General features: G+C 59.4%; 1 protein-coding gene and 1 long non-coding RNA gene across 2 annotated transcripts; both read left to right on the forward strand.

Moving 5' to 3' along the window:
• Positions 1-385: 385 nt before the first annotated feature.
• Positions 386-742, forward strand: LOC119086126. Its single transcript, XR_005089853.1, has 3 exons — positions 386-426; positions 515-619; positions 728-742. It is a non-coding gene; the product is annotated as an uncharacterized LOC119086126 (long non-coding RNA).
• Positions 743-761: 19 nt separating this feature from the next.
• LOC114688647 (integrator complex subunit 1-like) lies at positions 762-12,713 on the forward strand. The gene is given in 25 exon segments (XM_037198538.1): positions 762-944; positions 1,128-1,232; positions 2,096-2,317; positions 3,070-3,214; positions 3,722-3,820; positions 4,038-4,162; positions 4,511-4,765; positions 5,349-5,508; positions 5,651-5,791; positions 5,916-5,999; positions 6,002-6,101; positions 6,180-6,303; positions 6,760-6,890; positions 7,399-7,486; positions 7,566-7,789; positions 7,911-8,034; positions 8,559-8,692; positions 8,783-8,975; positions 9,774-9,901; positions 10,346-10,458; positions 11,183-11,296; positions 11,690-11,760; positions 11,952-12,043; positions 12,194-12,303; positions 12,383-12,713. Coding segments are annotated over 25 exon segments (3,381 nt in total). The 3' UTR covers positions 12,499-12,713.
• The last annotated feature ends 3,713 nt before the right edge of the window (positions 12,714-16,426 follow it).

The raw sequence follows: 16,426 nt of genomic DNA on the forward strand, positions 1-16,426 counted from the left end.
GTGAGTTTGAGACCAGGCTGGGCTAGGAGTCAGACCTGTCTCCAAAAGCAAGTAAGGAGTTTGAAGAACTCAGCTCATGTTCCTTTTCTCCTCGAAAATGGTGACAACAGCGAGCTGGCGAATCTCCTCACCCAGGAGCTGCTGTGTCTCCGTGCGGAGCGTGAGGAGAACAATGTTTCTGAGAGCAGGGTGGGCATGCTGCATGCCAGGGTAGGCTTCTTAGCTCTGCATGTGTGCGTACCCGCAGGGCTTGTCACTGGTGCTGTCAGAGGGCGGCCTTCGTGACAAGGAGGAGAAGGAGCCCCCCATGGAGGAAGATTGTAGGGGAGGCAGACGCGCTGCAGGCTACCAGTGGCTGCTGCGGGACCTGCCCAGGCTGCCCCTCTTGACAGCGTGAGGACCACCACTGCCCTGGCTCTACAGCAGGTTGCGGAGCGGGCAGGGCCAGTCCTGGGAGGAGAGGCGGTTGCACGCTACCCAGGATCCATCTCAGACATCTGCCCACCCTCCCCAGGCCATCCACATGGAGACTGACCCCCAGACCATCAGCGCCTACCTGATCTACCTGTCCCAGCATACACCCGTGGAGGAGCAGGGCCCACACAGTGACCTGGCCCTGGTGAGGGAACTCGGGCAGGGCTAGATGCTCGTGTCCCAACATTGTGACTGCTGTTGGCCACTCCTGACCAGAATCTTTGGAGTCTCTGACAGCCCTTATCCCACTCAGGACGTGGCCCGGTTGTGTGGAGCGCTCCACCATCATGGCACACCTCTTCTCGAAGCCTCCTGCAGCACCGCCTCCGACGCTGTCCTCAGTGCCCTGCTGTCCGTGTTCTCCCGCTATGTGCGGCGCATGCGCAAGAGCAAGGAGGCGAGGAGGTCTACAGTTGGGTGAGGCCCCGTGGGTCAGCAACCCAGCCGGTGGGACGGGGCATTCAGAGCGGGTGAGAGGAGGGGTGGTCTTCAGGGAGTGAGGAGGGTATGAGGTGGACTGAGGCAGTCTATAGCTAGGGGATAAGCTCTGTAGGGGATGAGCTGCAGCGGGCACAGGGTGGGTGCACTGTCACACCATGGTCAGTCCTACCCTCTAAGCCACCTGATGCCCATCCCTCCGCCACTTCTCACAGTCGGAGTCTCAGGACAAGTGTTCCTACGCTGACAGTGGGGAGACAGCCACCATGCACATCCTTGTGTCCATGCATGGTCATCCTGCTAACATTGGCCCACCCGTGGTAAGCAGTCTATTCTGGACTTATCTGTTTGTTTTTCAAGCCAGGGTTTCTCTGTGTAGCCTTGGCTGTCCTGGAACTTGCTTTGTAGACCAAGCCTTGAACTCACAGAGATCTACCTGCCTCTGCCTCCTGAATTCTGGGAGTAAAGGTGTGTGATACCATTGCACAGCTGTCCTGGGCTTCTCTAACTCAGCTTGTAGTTTGCATGGCCTGGGAAGAGCCTCTGGACTGTCTTGGGTGTGCCTGCCACTGCACCGCAGCTGCTGAGTGTGTGTGAGTGCCTCCCTGCTCCTCTGAGTGTCTCGTGTGCAGTCGAGCTCCCATCATCCCCGGGTCCTGTAGAGTGGCCTGGGAACTCAGTGGCCAAGTCCAGAGCCTGCTAAACCAGGCTGGCTGAAACACCTCTGGCCAGTGCCTTCCCTCTTCTTCTGCTCACTGTGGCAGCTTCCACACAGGTGCCCAATTATGCTAAGAGAGAAAGGGTACAGGATGCTCTGGCTGGGAATTACAGGGCATGTGGGTGGCTCCACTGCCGTACTGGGGGGGAGGTGGTCATCTCTGGTGTGTCCATCATGTTGCCCTGAGCAAGGATAGCAGGGAAGGCTGACCATGATGTCTCATCCTGTCGGGTCCCGGGCTCTACAGAGCCAAGGCTAAAGGTAGTATGAGGACAGGCAGCTTGGCTGAGGTTCCTGTGGTCACATGAGTGCAAGTATGGTGACCTCAGGCAAGGAGTCCCATTTCACCCACAAACACAGGATACTGTAGGCCACTGTACAGTAGACAGGTGACAAGAAGTCATGTGCCCAGTGCCCTGTCCGTCCTCGTCTGTTTGAGCCTTCTCTGTTTCCCTGACACCTCAGCTTCCCCACTGTAAAAAGTACGGTCCTTCGTGGGTTCGTGGCTCCTCAGGTGATCCCGATGTTCGCTGTATCTTCTCTGCAGCTGGTGATGGCGAGTTCCACGAGTTGCTGGACATCTGGTTTCCGGAGAAGAAGCCCCTGCCCACAGCCTTCCTGGTGGACACCTCTGAGGAGGCTCTGCTGCTGCCCGACTGGCTGAAGCTGCGGATGATCCGTTCTGAGGTTCCCCGCTAGTGGACGCTGGTATAGCGAGGCTGGGCGTGGGAAGAGGCGGCCTCTCACCTGCTGCCTGGGGGCGTGAACCGTGAACGTCTCCTGTCACACCTTCCGGGAACTCTGAGGGCTCCGAGACCAGGCCTGGGGAAGAGATGGCTATAAAAGAGTGGCCTCGCCGGGCGTTGGTGGCGCACGCCTTTAATCCCAGCACTCGGGAGGCAGAGCAAGCGGATCTCTGTGAGTTCGAGCCAGCCTGGGCTACCAAGTGAGCTCCAGGAAAGGCGCAAAGCTACACAGAGAAGCCCTGTCTCGAAAAACCAAAAAAAAAAAAAAAAAAAAAAAAAAAAAAAAAAAAAAAGAGTGGCCTCTAGAGGCACCAGACCTGGGGTCAGGGCTCCTGGCTTAGTCCTTGGAGGGCATGTGGGCTGTAGGCCAGCTGCAGTGGGCCGAGGAGAATCCCAGCAGGGGCTGCACATGTGCCCAGCTTGGGTCTTCCAGGCTGACCAGGCACGGAGGGAAACCTTAAGTGACCGGGTGAACTTGGAAAGCCAGTGAAAGATGTGTCAAAGAGTCAGGACTCCAGTGAGCCATAGGGACTCTGGCGACATCGCGTCTCTACCTAATAGATGCCGCAGTGAACCGCATGTGGTAGAAATCGGCAGTGCCAGGCCCTGTGATGGGGTGTCTGAGGGCTACCCTTGCTGGCTGGGCATGGATCTGGACGGCCCAGTGGGCAGCTGAGCATGCCTTGCCCACAGCCCTGCAGGACTGGAGCCCAGCAGCTGCTGCTCTTTGTGCAGTCCTTTGGCATCCCCGTGTCCAGCATGAGCAAGCTCCTGCAGTACCTGGACCAGGCAGTGGCCCAGGACCCCCAGACCCTGGAGCAGAACATCATGGACAAGAGTAAGAAGCCCTGGGGGCCATGAGGCTGGCAGCACCCAGTCCCTGTGGGGCTGGACTGTGTGGTTGTCAGGCCGGGTGGGTGTCTACACTTGTACAGGCAGGTACTGGAACTCTGAGACTTTACTGCCCCATCATGACTGACTTTGAGGCTGGCGGGAACGAGCCTAGGTCCTTTGCTGGGAATCGTAGCTCAGTTCTTGCAGTCTTGGGGTTTTTTTTTTCCAAGACAGGGTTTCTCTGTGTAGCCCTGGCTGTCCTAGAGCTCACACTCTGTAGACCAGGTTGGCCTCCAACTCGGAGATCCACCTGCCTCTCCCTCCCAGTGCTGGGATTAAAGGTGTGCACCACCACCACCACCACCACCACCACCACCACCACCACCCGCCCAGCTCCTGCGGCTTTAGGAGAGCTTGCTGGGTGTGGTGTGGCAGCCCCTGGTCCTGTGTTCTGTGGGAAGGCAGGCTGGCTTCACCCACCCCCAGTGGTCCATTGGCTGCTGATTTGCAGATTACATGGCCCACCTGGTTGAGGTACAGCATGAGAGAGGTGCTTCCGGAGGCCAGACCTTCCACTCACTACTCACCGCCTCCCTGCCACCCCGCCGAGGTAACTCCTCCCTCCCCCGGCCCGGGCCCCAGCCCCCCCCACCACCACCACGTTACTGCCCTGGCTGAACTGCTTTTGGCCTGCATGCTGTTCCCTGGCTACTGCCAGCCTCCAGCTAGCGGGGCTCTTATTTTGGCTCTACCTTCCACACGGGCCCCAGCAGGACCAGGAGCTGGTCAGAAAGTTTTGAGGCCACATGCTTCCTGTTTCTCTGCAGACAGCACAGAGGCTCCTAAGCCAGAAAGCAGCCCTGAGCCCCCGCCAGGCCAGGGCAGGACTCGGGCAGGCACACAGGTCCCAGTGCTTGGCCCTGAGGACGACTTGGCAGGCATCTTCCTACAGGTAAAAGGGCTGTGACATGGGGGTCCCCCAGCAGCACCCCCTGCCCATGTGTGCCCTCCCCATCTCTCGTGGCCTGTGTGTCTGACCACTGCTGCATACTAACCTTGTGCTCACTCGCCATGCTCTCAGTGTATGTCTGGGTCTGGTTCCCACCTAGGCCCTGTGGGCTCTAAATACCTCTGACCTTCACAGCAGCTCCTGGGGTGTTAGGGTCCCTTGCCACTCTTCAGCACAGATCCCAGGTCCCTTCGTCATGCAGATGAGCCCAAGTCGGCTGGATTTGAGAAGTGGTATACATGGGAGCCAGGGGTACAGGGCTTCTGCACTCCCCACACCTTCTGCTTTCAGATCTTCCCACTGAGCCCCGACCCACGGTGGCAGAGCTCCAGCCCACGCCCCCTCGCCCTGGCCCTGCAGCAAGCCCTGGGCCAAGAGCTGGCTCGTGTTCGCCAGGGGAACCCCGAGGTGCCAGGCATCACAGTGCGCCTCCTGCAGGCCATGGCCACCCTGCTGAGCTCCCCGCATGGTGGCACTCTAGCTCTGGCTATGCACCACAGCCACTTCCTTTCCTGTCCACTGATGCGCCAGCTCTACCAGTACCAGGTACTCTGGCGCATGGGCTGCTGGGAGGGAAGGGCAGCGGGAGACCGGTGGCCCAGAACGCATGGACTCTGCCTACTGCGGACAGCCTCGGGCTTCTCCCCAACCCAGACTCGGGTCTGATGCTGTCCCCAGCAAGCCTGAGGCTTTCCTCAGCAGGCCTAGAGTCCCTATCCTTAAATACAAAAAGGCCAGCTACCTGGGGGCAGGAGTGGGGGCAGGGCTGGGGGTCCTGTAGCGGAGGGTGAGTGAGTGAGGTCTCTCATCCTGTCCACAGACTGGTCTGGGTGTGCCCTGTGTGCATGTGCATGTGAGTGCATCTGTGTGTGTTGTGTATGTGTGTGTGCACACCTGTGTTTCTTCTCCACTCTATGAGTTGTTAGTGGAGGCACCTCCCCAAGGGACAGGTCTTTAAACTCCTTCAAGGTCGCCCTGGCATTTAAGAGACTTGCTTTTGAGTGGCAAGTGGGATGGTGTTGGGTCCTGGCTCTGGCACTGGACTTCCGGTGCTGGGTCCCGGGCTGCTCCAAGTCAGGCTGGTGCAGCCCCGTGCCCACGTGCTCACGTACGGCTGCTGTTCCCACAGCGTGCTGTCCCTCAGGACACTGGCTTCTCCTCGCTCTTCCTTAAAGTGCTTATGCAGATTCTGCAGTGGCTGGACAGTCCCGCTGTGGAGGATGGGCCCTTGCAGGCCCAACTCAAGTTGTTTGCTACCAGATACTCGGCGAGACGCAGGATCAGTGACGGTGAGCATGCTGAGGGAAGAGAATGGGCGGGGGCAGGTTGGTGTTAATGTGGGGGAGCCAAGCCTTCAGAGAGGCAGGCTGCGAGTGTGGGGGCAGACCAGAGCCATGGTAGTGGTCACATGGATTGCCCCTTTGCTCACAGTGAGCAGTGGGCTGCAGCACCTGGCTGAGGCCCTGAGCTTCCGACATGACCTGGAGATGGCCAGCTCCACCGTGCAGGCTGTCATTGCTACCTTAAGGTCCGGGGAGAAGTGCACTGTGGAGCCTGAGCTCATCAGCAAAGGTACCACCAAGCCCAGTCCTGTCCCCTCCCCCTGCTCCCCACGTGGAACCTCTTGAGGTGTGTGTCTGCCTTGGGGAACCCCAGTTGTTGGCCTCCTCGGCTCAGCCAGCCTCCTGTCCCGCAGTCCTCCGTGGCCTCATCGCGGTGCGCTCCCCTCACTTGGAAGAGCTGCTGACGGCCCTTTTCTCAGCCACTGCCCAGGCCTCCTGCCGAGCTCGGCCTCCATGCCCATCGTGCTGGTGAGCTCCCTGCTGCTGCAGGAGAAGGATGAGCTCCTAGGCCCTGGCAAGCAGGACGCGGAGGGTACCGGGTAGGTAGGGGTGTGGCCAGGGGGTGGGAGGGGGTGGCTCTGCAGCCTCCTCTCTGTTCTGATCTCTCTGTCCTACAGCACAGAGACTGTGCGCCTGGGACCAGCGTCGGGGCTGCTTGTGGACTGGCTGGAGACGCTGGACCCGGAAGTGGTCAGTAGTTGTCCTGACCTTCAGAGGAAACTGCTCTTCTCACGAAGAAAGGTGACCGGGACATGGCCCAGCGCCCTCCAACAGTGCTGCCACTCCAGACTTTGGGTCTTTTAGCCCCCAGAGGAGGGGCGGGGTTAGCCAGGTCTGGGCTTCCTGACCCCGGTGGTGTGTGTCTCTTTGGATCGACGCTGGCAGCCATGTCTGGGACTGGGGCTGGAGTAGGGAGGGGTGAGGAGCCCGGGCCAGTCAGAGGTGTGGGGAAGATGAGAAGGTAGAAGGGTATTGGCTGTGCAGTGTCACTTAAGCCCGGCCCTTGCCCAGGGGAAGACGGACAAGATGGGCAGAACCCGGGGCCTGCCCTGCATGGCGGAGATGAGATGGTGCCAGGCCTGGCCCTTTGCTGCTGTTTCTGGGGCGACCCCACCAGAACATGGTGAGTTGACACGACTCATCAGAACTGGTTGTCCCTGGACCCCATTGAGACCATCCCGACCTCTTTCTTCCCAGGGTAAAGGCCACGTAAGTGCCCAGGTGCTGTCTTTCCGCCCCTACCTCCTGGCCCTGCTCACACACCAGGCCAGCTGGGCCACACTACACCGCTGCATCCGTGTCCTGCTAGGCAAGAGCCGGGAGCAGAGGTGAGGCCAACCCTAATCCCTGGGAGCATGAATATGTGCCTGCACCTTGCTTCAGGGCAGTCAGCATCTCCCGAGGGTCTCCTGGGTGCTCAGTGCCTTAGGACACCAGCATGCCCTCACCTGCTGGGCCAAGAGTCTGCTTTTGGTGCCCAGGCCCTCACCAGGGGGTAGACAGTCCAGCCTCTCCCACCTTCTTACCACATTTTCACCTGTGGAGAATTTGGTTTAAGTCCATGCCATGGTACGGGAGGCAGAGGGGCTGTGAGAAGCTGAAGCTGCCCATCCAGCCTTGTGGCCCCTTGGCTGTGGCAGGCCCATAATGTGGGCACAACCTGTGCTTGAGTTTTCTCGTGGGAACCATCACAAACACAGGACCTGGGAGTGTGGGGGTCAGGGAGACCCCTGTTGTCTGGCCAATGTGCACCAGGGACTCCTCAGAAGGACAGCGGTGGCCCGCTACAGAGGCCCTTTTCAAGAAGTTTGCCCTGGCTGTGCTTGCTTCCTCCAGGCTCGACCCCTCAGCCTCCCTGGACTTCCTCTGGGCCTGCATCCATGTTCCCCGGATCTGGCAGGGCCGGGACCAGCGCACTCCACAGGCAGGTCTCAAGGGGTTAGTCCAAACCTGTGGGTGGTGGCTGCATGTCCTGGGGTTGACCTGTGGCCCCCTGATTACAGAAGCGGCGGGAGGAGCTGGTGCTTCATGTCCAGGGCCCAGAGCTGCTCAGCCTGGTGGAACTGATCCTCTCTGAGGCAGAGACCAGAAGCCAGGATGGGGACAGTGCTGCACGCACCCTCATCCAGACACGGCTGCCCCTGCTGCTTAGCTGCTGCCGCGGCAATGAGAGCGTCGGAAAAGTGACGGAGCACCTGACCAGCTGCATTCAGCAGTGGGGGGACAGGTACCTGGTCCCCGCTGTGTCCCCTGCTGTAGGTGACTGCTCTCACTGAGAGCGGCTCCTTCAGCACTAACTCCCTGGCCACACCACCCCGTCACCAGCCCCTCTCCCTCTGCTCTTGCAGCGTGCTGGGCCAGCGCTGCCGGGACCTGCTATTGCAGCTCTACCTGCAGCGGCCAGAGGTCCGGCTGCCGGTGCCTGAGGTCCTTCTGCAAAGCGAAGGTGCCGCCAGCAGCAGCATCTGCAAGGTGAGGGGCAGCCTGCTGGGGCCGTGTGGCCCTCAGACCCTGAGCAGGAGGAGGGCTGTGCCATCAGCCTCACCTGACCTCTCTGGAGCCTGGAGGTGTGCTCTGGTTGGCAGGCTCTTCCCTGAAGAGCCGCCTGGGTGCATGGGGATGCTTTCCACTGCCCTCCCCACTTTGAGCTCAGACGGTGGACAGACAGGAGGTGGCACATACGTGTTGTGTAATATGGACACCATGGCCTCCATCAGGCGGGGAGTGCCCTAGTGCCCTGTCACCTCCAGACTGTCCCTGAACCCGCCTGCCTCCTACACATCCTGGCCAGCTCCACTGTACCTCGGCAGGGAGATCAGTTTGTATCCTTGGAAGTTTTGCTGCGTGAGAGGCCACATGAGGTCCTGCCTGTGTGGTGTGATCTCCAAAAGTCCATGCTGAGCATGCTACTGCTGCATGTGTCCAGGGCTGAGTGGGATGGGAGAATCCAAACAGTGCATGGACAAGTGTTCTCCCTCATGTCTTCCCTCCCCTAGCTGGACGGGCTCATCCATCGCTTCATCACGCTCCTGGCAGACACCAGTGACTCCCGGTCTTCTGAGAGCAGAGTGGCTGATGCCAACATGGCCTGTCGGAAGCTGGCTGTGGCTCACCCCATCCTGCTGCTCAGGTGCTTACTCGCCCAGCATTGGGCACACCATGGGGTTGGGGGTATCTGGTGGGAAGACATGACCAAGAGTACCCTTCTCTTGGTCCCCAGGCACCTGCCCATGATCGCAGCCCTCCTGCATGGCCGCACACACCTGAACTTCCAGGAGTTCCGGCAGCAGAACCACCTGGCCTTCTTCCTGCATGTGCTGGGCATCTTGGAGCTGCTGCAGCCGCGGGTCTTCCAGAGCGAGCACCAGGGGGCGCTGTGGGACTGCCTGCGCTCCTTCATCCGCCTGCTCCTGGTGGGTGCCAGGCGGGTCGTCCCCACATTCCTCAGGCCAGACACCCTCCCCTGCCCCTCTCATCTTGCTTAACTTCCCTCTTCTCCTGTAGGAGAACCTGGAGCGAGGGCCAAAGCCAGGCCACCCTCCATGTGCTTCTGCCTCCACTGTCTGGAGACAGCTCCGTAATGAGGCTCCTAAGCCCCCAGCATCCCCAACCCCAGCATCCCCTGCTTGGGGAACTCCACATTCTAGACCCTGGGTGCTAAGCCCCGTTGTGCGCCGTTGGTTGGCATGACGTGCCCGAGGCTGTACACCTTCGCTGTGATATTACAGAGACAGAAGCCAAGCCAGCCAGGTGTAGCAGCAGCACATAGCTGCAAATAGCATTTGGGTGGCTGAGGCAGGAGGGTTGCAAGTTCTAGACTAGCCTTGGCTATAATGTTGTGAGGCTGTATATAGGTTAGACCATCTCCAAAAAAAGAAAAAGCAAGGAAAAAGAGCCCAGGGGCTGGAGCTAGGGCTCAGTGATTAGAGAGCACTGTCTGCTCTGCAGAGGACCTGGGTTTGGTTCCCAGCACCCGCATGGTGGCTCACAACCATTTGACACTCCAGCTCCAGGGCATCTGTCACCTCTTCTGAACTCTGGGTACCAGACACCCATGTGCACAGACATACATCAGGCAAAACACTCATACAACAAAATCTGTAAGCCACAGCTCCAGGCCCCGGTCAGCCTGGCTTGGGCTGAGGCTGTCATGGGGTCACATGTCATGTGGAGGGTCTGAGGAGCCTCTGGTGGCTCTGCCTTCTCTACAGAACTACCGGAAGTCCTCCCGCCACCTGGCCCCCTTCATCAGCAAGCTGGTGCAGTTCATCCACAAGTATGTGGCCTGCAGTGCGCCGGCGGCAGTGGCCTTCCTGCAGAAGCACGCCGAGCCCCTCCAGTGAGTGCCACGCGTGCCCTGGCTGCCTGGTGGCTCCACATCGGAGCCAGGAGGGACAGTCCAGACATGAGTGTCCTGGTGAACTGCAGCCCTCACCCTCATCCCCACTTGCTCCTCCTCACTCACCCCTCCTCCCCACCTCTCCATTTTCCACAGACCTCACCCCAGGCAGTCAGTCCTTCCTGCCCTGCTGCTTTTCCTCACCTGCCTTTCTTCCCAGCCTGCGCTCTAGAGCAGCGGTTCTCACCCTTCCTCACGCTGCGACCCTTTAATACAGTTCCTCATGCTGTGCTGACCCCCACCATACAGTCATTTGCATTGCTACGTCACAGCTGTGGTTTTGCTGCTGTTGTGAATCGTAAATGTTTTTGGAGATGGAGGTTTGCTAAAGGGGTCGCGACCCACGGGTTGAGAACCACTGCTCTGAACCCATGCTCTCCACAGTGACCTGTCCTTTGACAACAGCGACCTGGTGATGTTGAAGTCTTTACTGGCAGGGCTCAGCCTGCCCAGCCGGGACGGGAGAGCGGACCAAGGCCTGGATGAGGAAGGCGAAGGTGAGGGACAGGTGTGCCCTTGGGTGGAGTGCAGGAAGGGTTCTGGTGAGTGTAGCTGAGCCCTGAAGCCTCACCTGAAGTCTCGTGCATGTGCACTGGCGGCGCCGTGACCAAGCTGACGGAACGGAACCGCCCTGTGGGAGGGAACGTTAGATTCTGCTTCCATGTCAGGATGCTTCCTGAGCAGGCTGGACCTTAGGTCAGGGTCTTTCGCCTCCTTGCTTGATGGTAGCACATGCCCCACAGGCAGGGAGGGCTCTCCTTTGCCGACTTGGTCACTAGCAAATGAGTAATGCCTCAGCCAAGGATGCCTGCAGGCTCGGTGATCGGTGACCCGCCGTGGCCACGCTCTGCTGCCTGTGCTGGCCACGTGGACTGGCCAGGCCGTCTGAAAGCACGCAGAAGGTGTTTCATAGAGAACACACTGTCCAGACACCAGTCCCCAAGTGCAGTGGCACCTGGAGGCAGAAGCCAGACAGTGCTCTCCGAGGCTGGCCGTCGGGATAAGGAAAGCATTGCTGTGTCTCCCAGGGTGGCCCAGCATCCTGAATGCCACCTTCCACAGACAACCCTCAACCCGGTGACCACCACGTGTACCAAGCACTGTTGCATCCTGGGTAGTGGCCAGTGTACCTCTGGGATGGGTAGTCTTTCCGTGGAGACTGTGGGTCTGGCTGAGCCATTGGTGTTCAGCCATTGCCTAACCCCGACTAACCTTTCACAGATGAGCGTTCAGCCGGCTCCCTACCCTTAGTCAGCGTCTCCCTCTGCACCCCACTGACTGTAGCTGACGTGGCCCCGCACATGAAGAGGCTCTCCCGGGGCCAGGCTGTTGAGGGTGAGTGAGCCAGCTGCTCCTAGACCACCCTGGTGCACTGTGCTGTTTGTTCAGATGGCACAGTGGACCCCTGAAAGCACTGAAGTGCTTAAGGAAGACCCAGCGGGGTGGCTGGTAGGACTGTCAGTCTTCAGAGGAGAACCAGGCGTTTTATAGAAGGGGCTGCTCCAAGTATCCTGGTCACACTGGTGAACCACTTGCCAAGTCCTCCCTGAAGACCAGAGGAAGGAGGGTGTAGTGTCAGGACAACCACTAACATGGTGCTTGGTGGATCTTGGGGAGCCTCTGGAGGACTGGGATGCCTGGGGACTCTCTGTCTCTGGTTTGCTTGGGGTAGCAAGGAGGTTCCCCCTAGGTCCTCCTGGACTCCCCATCCTGGTCCTTTGCCTTCAGATGTGCTCGAGACTCTGAGCGACATAGATGAGATGTCCCGGCGGAGGCCTGAGGTCCTGGGCTTCTTCTCGGTGAGCTCAAGTCGGGATCTAGAGGGTGGTACTCATCCTGCTGCTGTGCGAACCAGGCACCGCCCCAAACTGAAGCAGGAAGCCAGGCAGGCTGTCCCACGGCCCCAGTGGCACCTTGGGATCAGGCCCTGCAGTTGCCATCAGGCTGAGTCTCCCTGGTTGCCTGGTGACACTCCTCTCCCCCCGAACAGACCAACTTGCAGCGGCTGATGAGCTCAGCGGAGGAGTCTTGCCGCAACCTGGCCTTCAGCCTCGCGCTGCGCTCCATCCAGAACAACCCCAGGTGAGTAAAGCCCCAATCTAGGGCTCTGTCACCCCCAGCCAGCTGAGCCAGACCATGGGAGGCCAGTGCAGACTGGGGAGCCTGGGGCCTGGCTGGACTCCTGGGCCCCTGGGCCGTGGGGCAGCACTCACCTGAGCACATCTCTTGCAGCATCGCTGCTGACTTCCTGCCCACCTTCATGTACTGCCTGGGCAGCCGGGACTTCGAGGTGGTACAGACGGCCCTCAGGAACTTGCCGGAGTACACCCTGCTCTGCCAAGGTGAGCCACCCTCCCAGCGCCCACTGCTGCCCGGGGAGGCGCTGCTGGCCCAGAGCTGCCTGACTTGACTCTCCCACAGAGCATGCGCCTGTGCTGCTGCACCGAGCCTTCCTGGTGGGCATGTACGGCCAGATTGACACCAGCACCCAGATCTCGGAGGCCCTGAAGATCCTGCACATGGAGGCTGTCATGTGAACACTGTGGTCATCACGATTCCACGCTAGACCAGCAAGCCTGCTCTGTGCTCTTCTCATCCCTGAGCCCTTGAGGCTGGGCAGGGCTGAGAACAGCTCTCTCCAGCCATCAGCTAGTTCTGGTGGTCGCCATCTTTCCAGAGAGATACCACGAGAGGCTGTTGAGCCAGCAAAGCACGCTGAGGGCCACTTTAAATGAAACATCAAGTCCTCGTGTGCTGTCTGGTGTCCTGTGTTGTCCCTGGCCAGTGTGGCCTGGTTCCTGTACTTGGGGTAAGATTCCAAGGGGTTGAGCAGAGGCCTGGGAGGCAGAGCCTGAGGCATCCCTGATAGACCACCCTGCAGGCTACCCACCCTGGCCGGCTCTCTCCAGTGGTACGGCCTGCTTGGCCCTGGGTCTTTTACCCCGAGATCAGCCATGCAGAGTGGTCTCACTCAGATGACAGAGGCCTGTGGTGCAGGCGGGAGTGGCCCGAGTAGCCTATGATTCTGGGCAGTCTCTATGGGGGGCCCCCAGATGACCCACCGGTTCCCACCCACCAGGGCACAGCAAGTAGAAATCGCAGCTGGTGTGGGGCGGACCATTCTGCAGTGGCGTTTGTCTCTGACGGCTCCTGCCCCCCAGGTGAGGGCCAGAGCCATTCTCAGGGTGGCCAGGGCCCTTTCTGCTGTACAGGCCATCTCCCCAGACTGCCCCCGCAGGGTCGGCTCCTGTGGTTGGCTCGTCTATCTCTGGCCACCAGGGGGCACTGTTTCCTAGGAAACCAGCTCCAGCTGCTTCTGCTGATGGATGACCTGGGCTACACAGGCTCAGACCCACAATCCCTGGTCCCAGGGTAGCCGCTGAGCCAGGTCTGGCTACCCACACACCTTCCCAAATGCACTTGCTGGCTGCTTCTGTGCCTGCCTCTCATTCTTGAGTCTTCCACAGAATGTGGACTTGATGATGGGGCCCCACTGGGCCAAGGCAGGCTTTGTCCTCAGGAGGATTCCTGGGGTGATTGGGAGGATCGGGTTAGGCAAGGAATGAGGAACAGGAGCCAGCTTCAGGTAGTCTGGTCCTCACCAGGCCTTCATACACCCATTCAAAGCAGCAGGCCCATGTGTAGGAGCTGGTCTCTGTACAGGTGGGGGTGGCAGTGATGGCCCTCCTGGTTGGCTGAGGGCACTTGGACACATGGAGGGTCCTGTTTGCCTTGCCCCCACCCCAACCCCTATATCACTGTTCTCTAGCCTTCTGGCTTCTCTTCTGGGCCAGCCCCACCCAAACCTGGTCCCCCACACATCTCCTTGAGAAGCTCCAGGCCCGTCCATGGCACCTGTGTTCTGCCCTTGGGGGCCCTCAAATAAGGACCCCTGGAGCTGGGTGACTGCTCCTCAGGGTGGGCCAGTCCCACCCATGCATGAGAGACCAGAGAATGAATGGAAAGGTGTCCACAGCATGGAGGCCACTGGCCCCCAGTGAAGGCCACTGTGCGGTGTACTTCCTACCCTGCCAAGGCGGAGCCAAGCCTGGTGTCCAGGAGTCAGCCCACGGCACCACTTACATCCTATCTCCTTGCTTAGTGCCTGAACCTGGCCTTGGGTCACTGCCCTTGGCACATGGGCTTGTTTCCAGTCCAAGTGCTGCCTCCTCGTTTGGACCTAAGTTACCTGGCAGGGCCGTTGGCACCTTCTTGCCCCCAAGGCTTGGGAACCCCATGATGGGAGAGTTGAGACTGGAGCTTGTGACTGCATCTGCCCCTCGTTGTACCATGTTGTGTGGGGTAATGGGTACTGAATAGCAAGCGGCCGGTTCAGAGGGCAGGTGCAGGAGTCTGGGGCACTTCCCACGTGGGCATCCAGTCAAAGCCTGGGGACACCCTCACCCCGAAACTGGCTTTCTCTGTGTAGCCCTGGCTGCCCTGGAACTCACTGTAGACCAGACCACCTGGATACATGGCACACTTAATTCAGCAGAGACCCAGGCCTTATGGACACCAAGGGCCAGAAGTAGGTATCTGGGAAGTGTTTTCTGCCACAGCAGACAACCCCTGGGTGCCCATTCCCAGCTCCTACCATCTGTCATACACAAGAGGTTGGGTGGCGAGGGCAGGGTGCCCCTGGCGTAGGGAGATGGGACCTAGAGGCAGCAGGGCTCCCAGCCTAGCAGCTTATACTGAGGGCAAGGGTCTGTCCACACCCAGTGCTGGGGCTCATGAGACAAGGCAGGGTTGTGGGCAACTTCCGGTCCTGGATGTGGGTGTGCAAGGTGTGCAGTGTCACTCACAAAGGCTACATGGGTGGTAGAGGGGCTGGTATCTCCAGGTTTGGTTGATCTCAAGCCTGAAGGTTGATCCTGATGTCAGCCTGGAACCTGCAGTAGACCACACGCCAGCCTCAAAATCCAAACTCTTCCTCCAGGAAGGCATCTGTATTCCACACTCCAATGCCACCTCCTCCTCAGGCAGCCTTGGGTCCTGTTTTCTCACATGCTCTGCCCACGGCTGGGAGATGGCCAGTGTCCCAGGTATGGCAGAAGCTGTACCTTAAGCAAGGCCCAACCCAAAGAGGGAATGAGATCCAGCTTGGGGCTGTGAGCCTGGCTGCTGGAAGGGGTATGAGTCGATCATGGCTTTGAACCTGAGTTGAGAGGGACAGCCGGTGCCCAGCTCAGTGTCCAGTATTCCTGGTATACAGAGAAAACTGGCAGGAGCTGAGATCATTTCTAGGCCACTCTGGCCTCAGTTTCCCCTCTTACTGTGAAGGGTAGTGTTCACACTTTCTCACAAGGCTACGGGGTTGAACAGAGCAGCTGCACCCATGATATTCTGGGGGAGGGTGGACCCATGTGAAGAGTGCCCTGTACTCCATGTTCCCTGAATAAGGATACCCAGCTGTGCCCCAGATAGCCAGGCTGTTGAGGGCAGGATCTGGGGAGGGCTCCTGGCTCTAACTGCACCAGGCTGATGGCTTCCATAGTTCCTGGGGGACAGAAAGCCTAGTGTGTCCCCAGTTCAGGGGGGGCGCACAGTGTAGCCTAGCTGAGATGGAAAGGCAGATGTGCATGGGCAGGTCTGTGGTGGGGTAGCTGCAGGGCCCATCAGTGAGGGGCTATCTGGTGGAATTGGGGTCTGTACAGTATCAGGCCAGCCAAAGACACACACGGGCCAGACGCCAGCACAGCCCAAGCACCTGCTCCCGGCTTTGCCGCCTCCCCACCAACAAAACCCCAGAGGTCTACTATTGGGCACCTGATGGACCACAGGACAGCCATTTTCTGGGGTGGAGATTCTGGGGCCAGCACCCTGCAGTGGGCCATCAGAAAGTCGTCATCCCCAGAAACCCCACGCTAGGCCCAAGGTCTTGCCCGCCCCTTAGCCTTTCATTCTGAGGAAGGACAGTGTCCCAAGCCCACCTGCTTCCCTGTGGTTGCTGGCTGGTGCCTAGACTTGGGTGTGGTGTTGTCATGGTGATGAGCATACCTGCTTCCTCCTTGCCATAAAAAAGCCTTTCGGTTTCATTTGCAGCTCTGGGCAGCTCTGACCTTCACATGGGAATAGAGTTCAGGTCACCCCACACGCACCCCAGGAGGCCCGGGTAGACAAAAGTAGGGACACGCATGGTGACTTGAGGTTGTGTTTGTGGGTAGGCGCCTGGGAACTGGGAGACTGGGGCTCATACCCCTCCCCATTTCTTCCTGAGGGCAACCAGGAACTCCGACCCAGTTAGCCTGGCCAGGTAAGCTGGGGTCATGCCAAGTATCTACAAGTGAGGCTACGCCTGGAAGCCTCCTGGGACGGTGATCTGCCCCTTCCCTCCTGGAAGGTGATCTGCTAGACACACAGGAGGACAGGAAGGCTCAGATAGGAGGCCTGGATTTCTCCCCTCGCCCCTGTACAGCTGTAGCTCCAAAAGGACAGCTTTTCAGCTCTGGGTCCCCTTGGGCT

Source organism: Peromyscus leucopus, chromosome 23 (assembly GCF_004664715.2).
Source record: "Peromyscus leucopus breed LL Stock chromosome 23, UCI_PerLeu_2.1, whole genome shotgun sequence".
NCBI classification, from domain to species: domain Eukaryota; kingdom Metazoa; phylum Chordata; class Mammalia; order Rodentia; family Cricetidae; genus Peromyscus; species Peromyscus leucopus.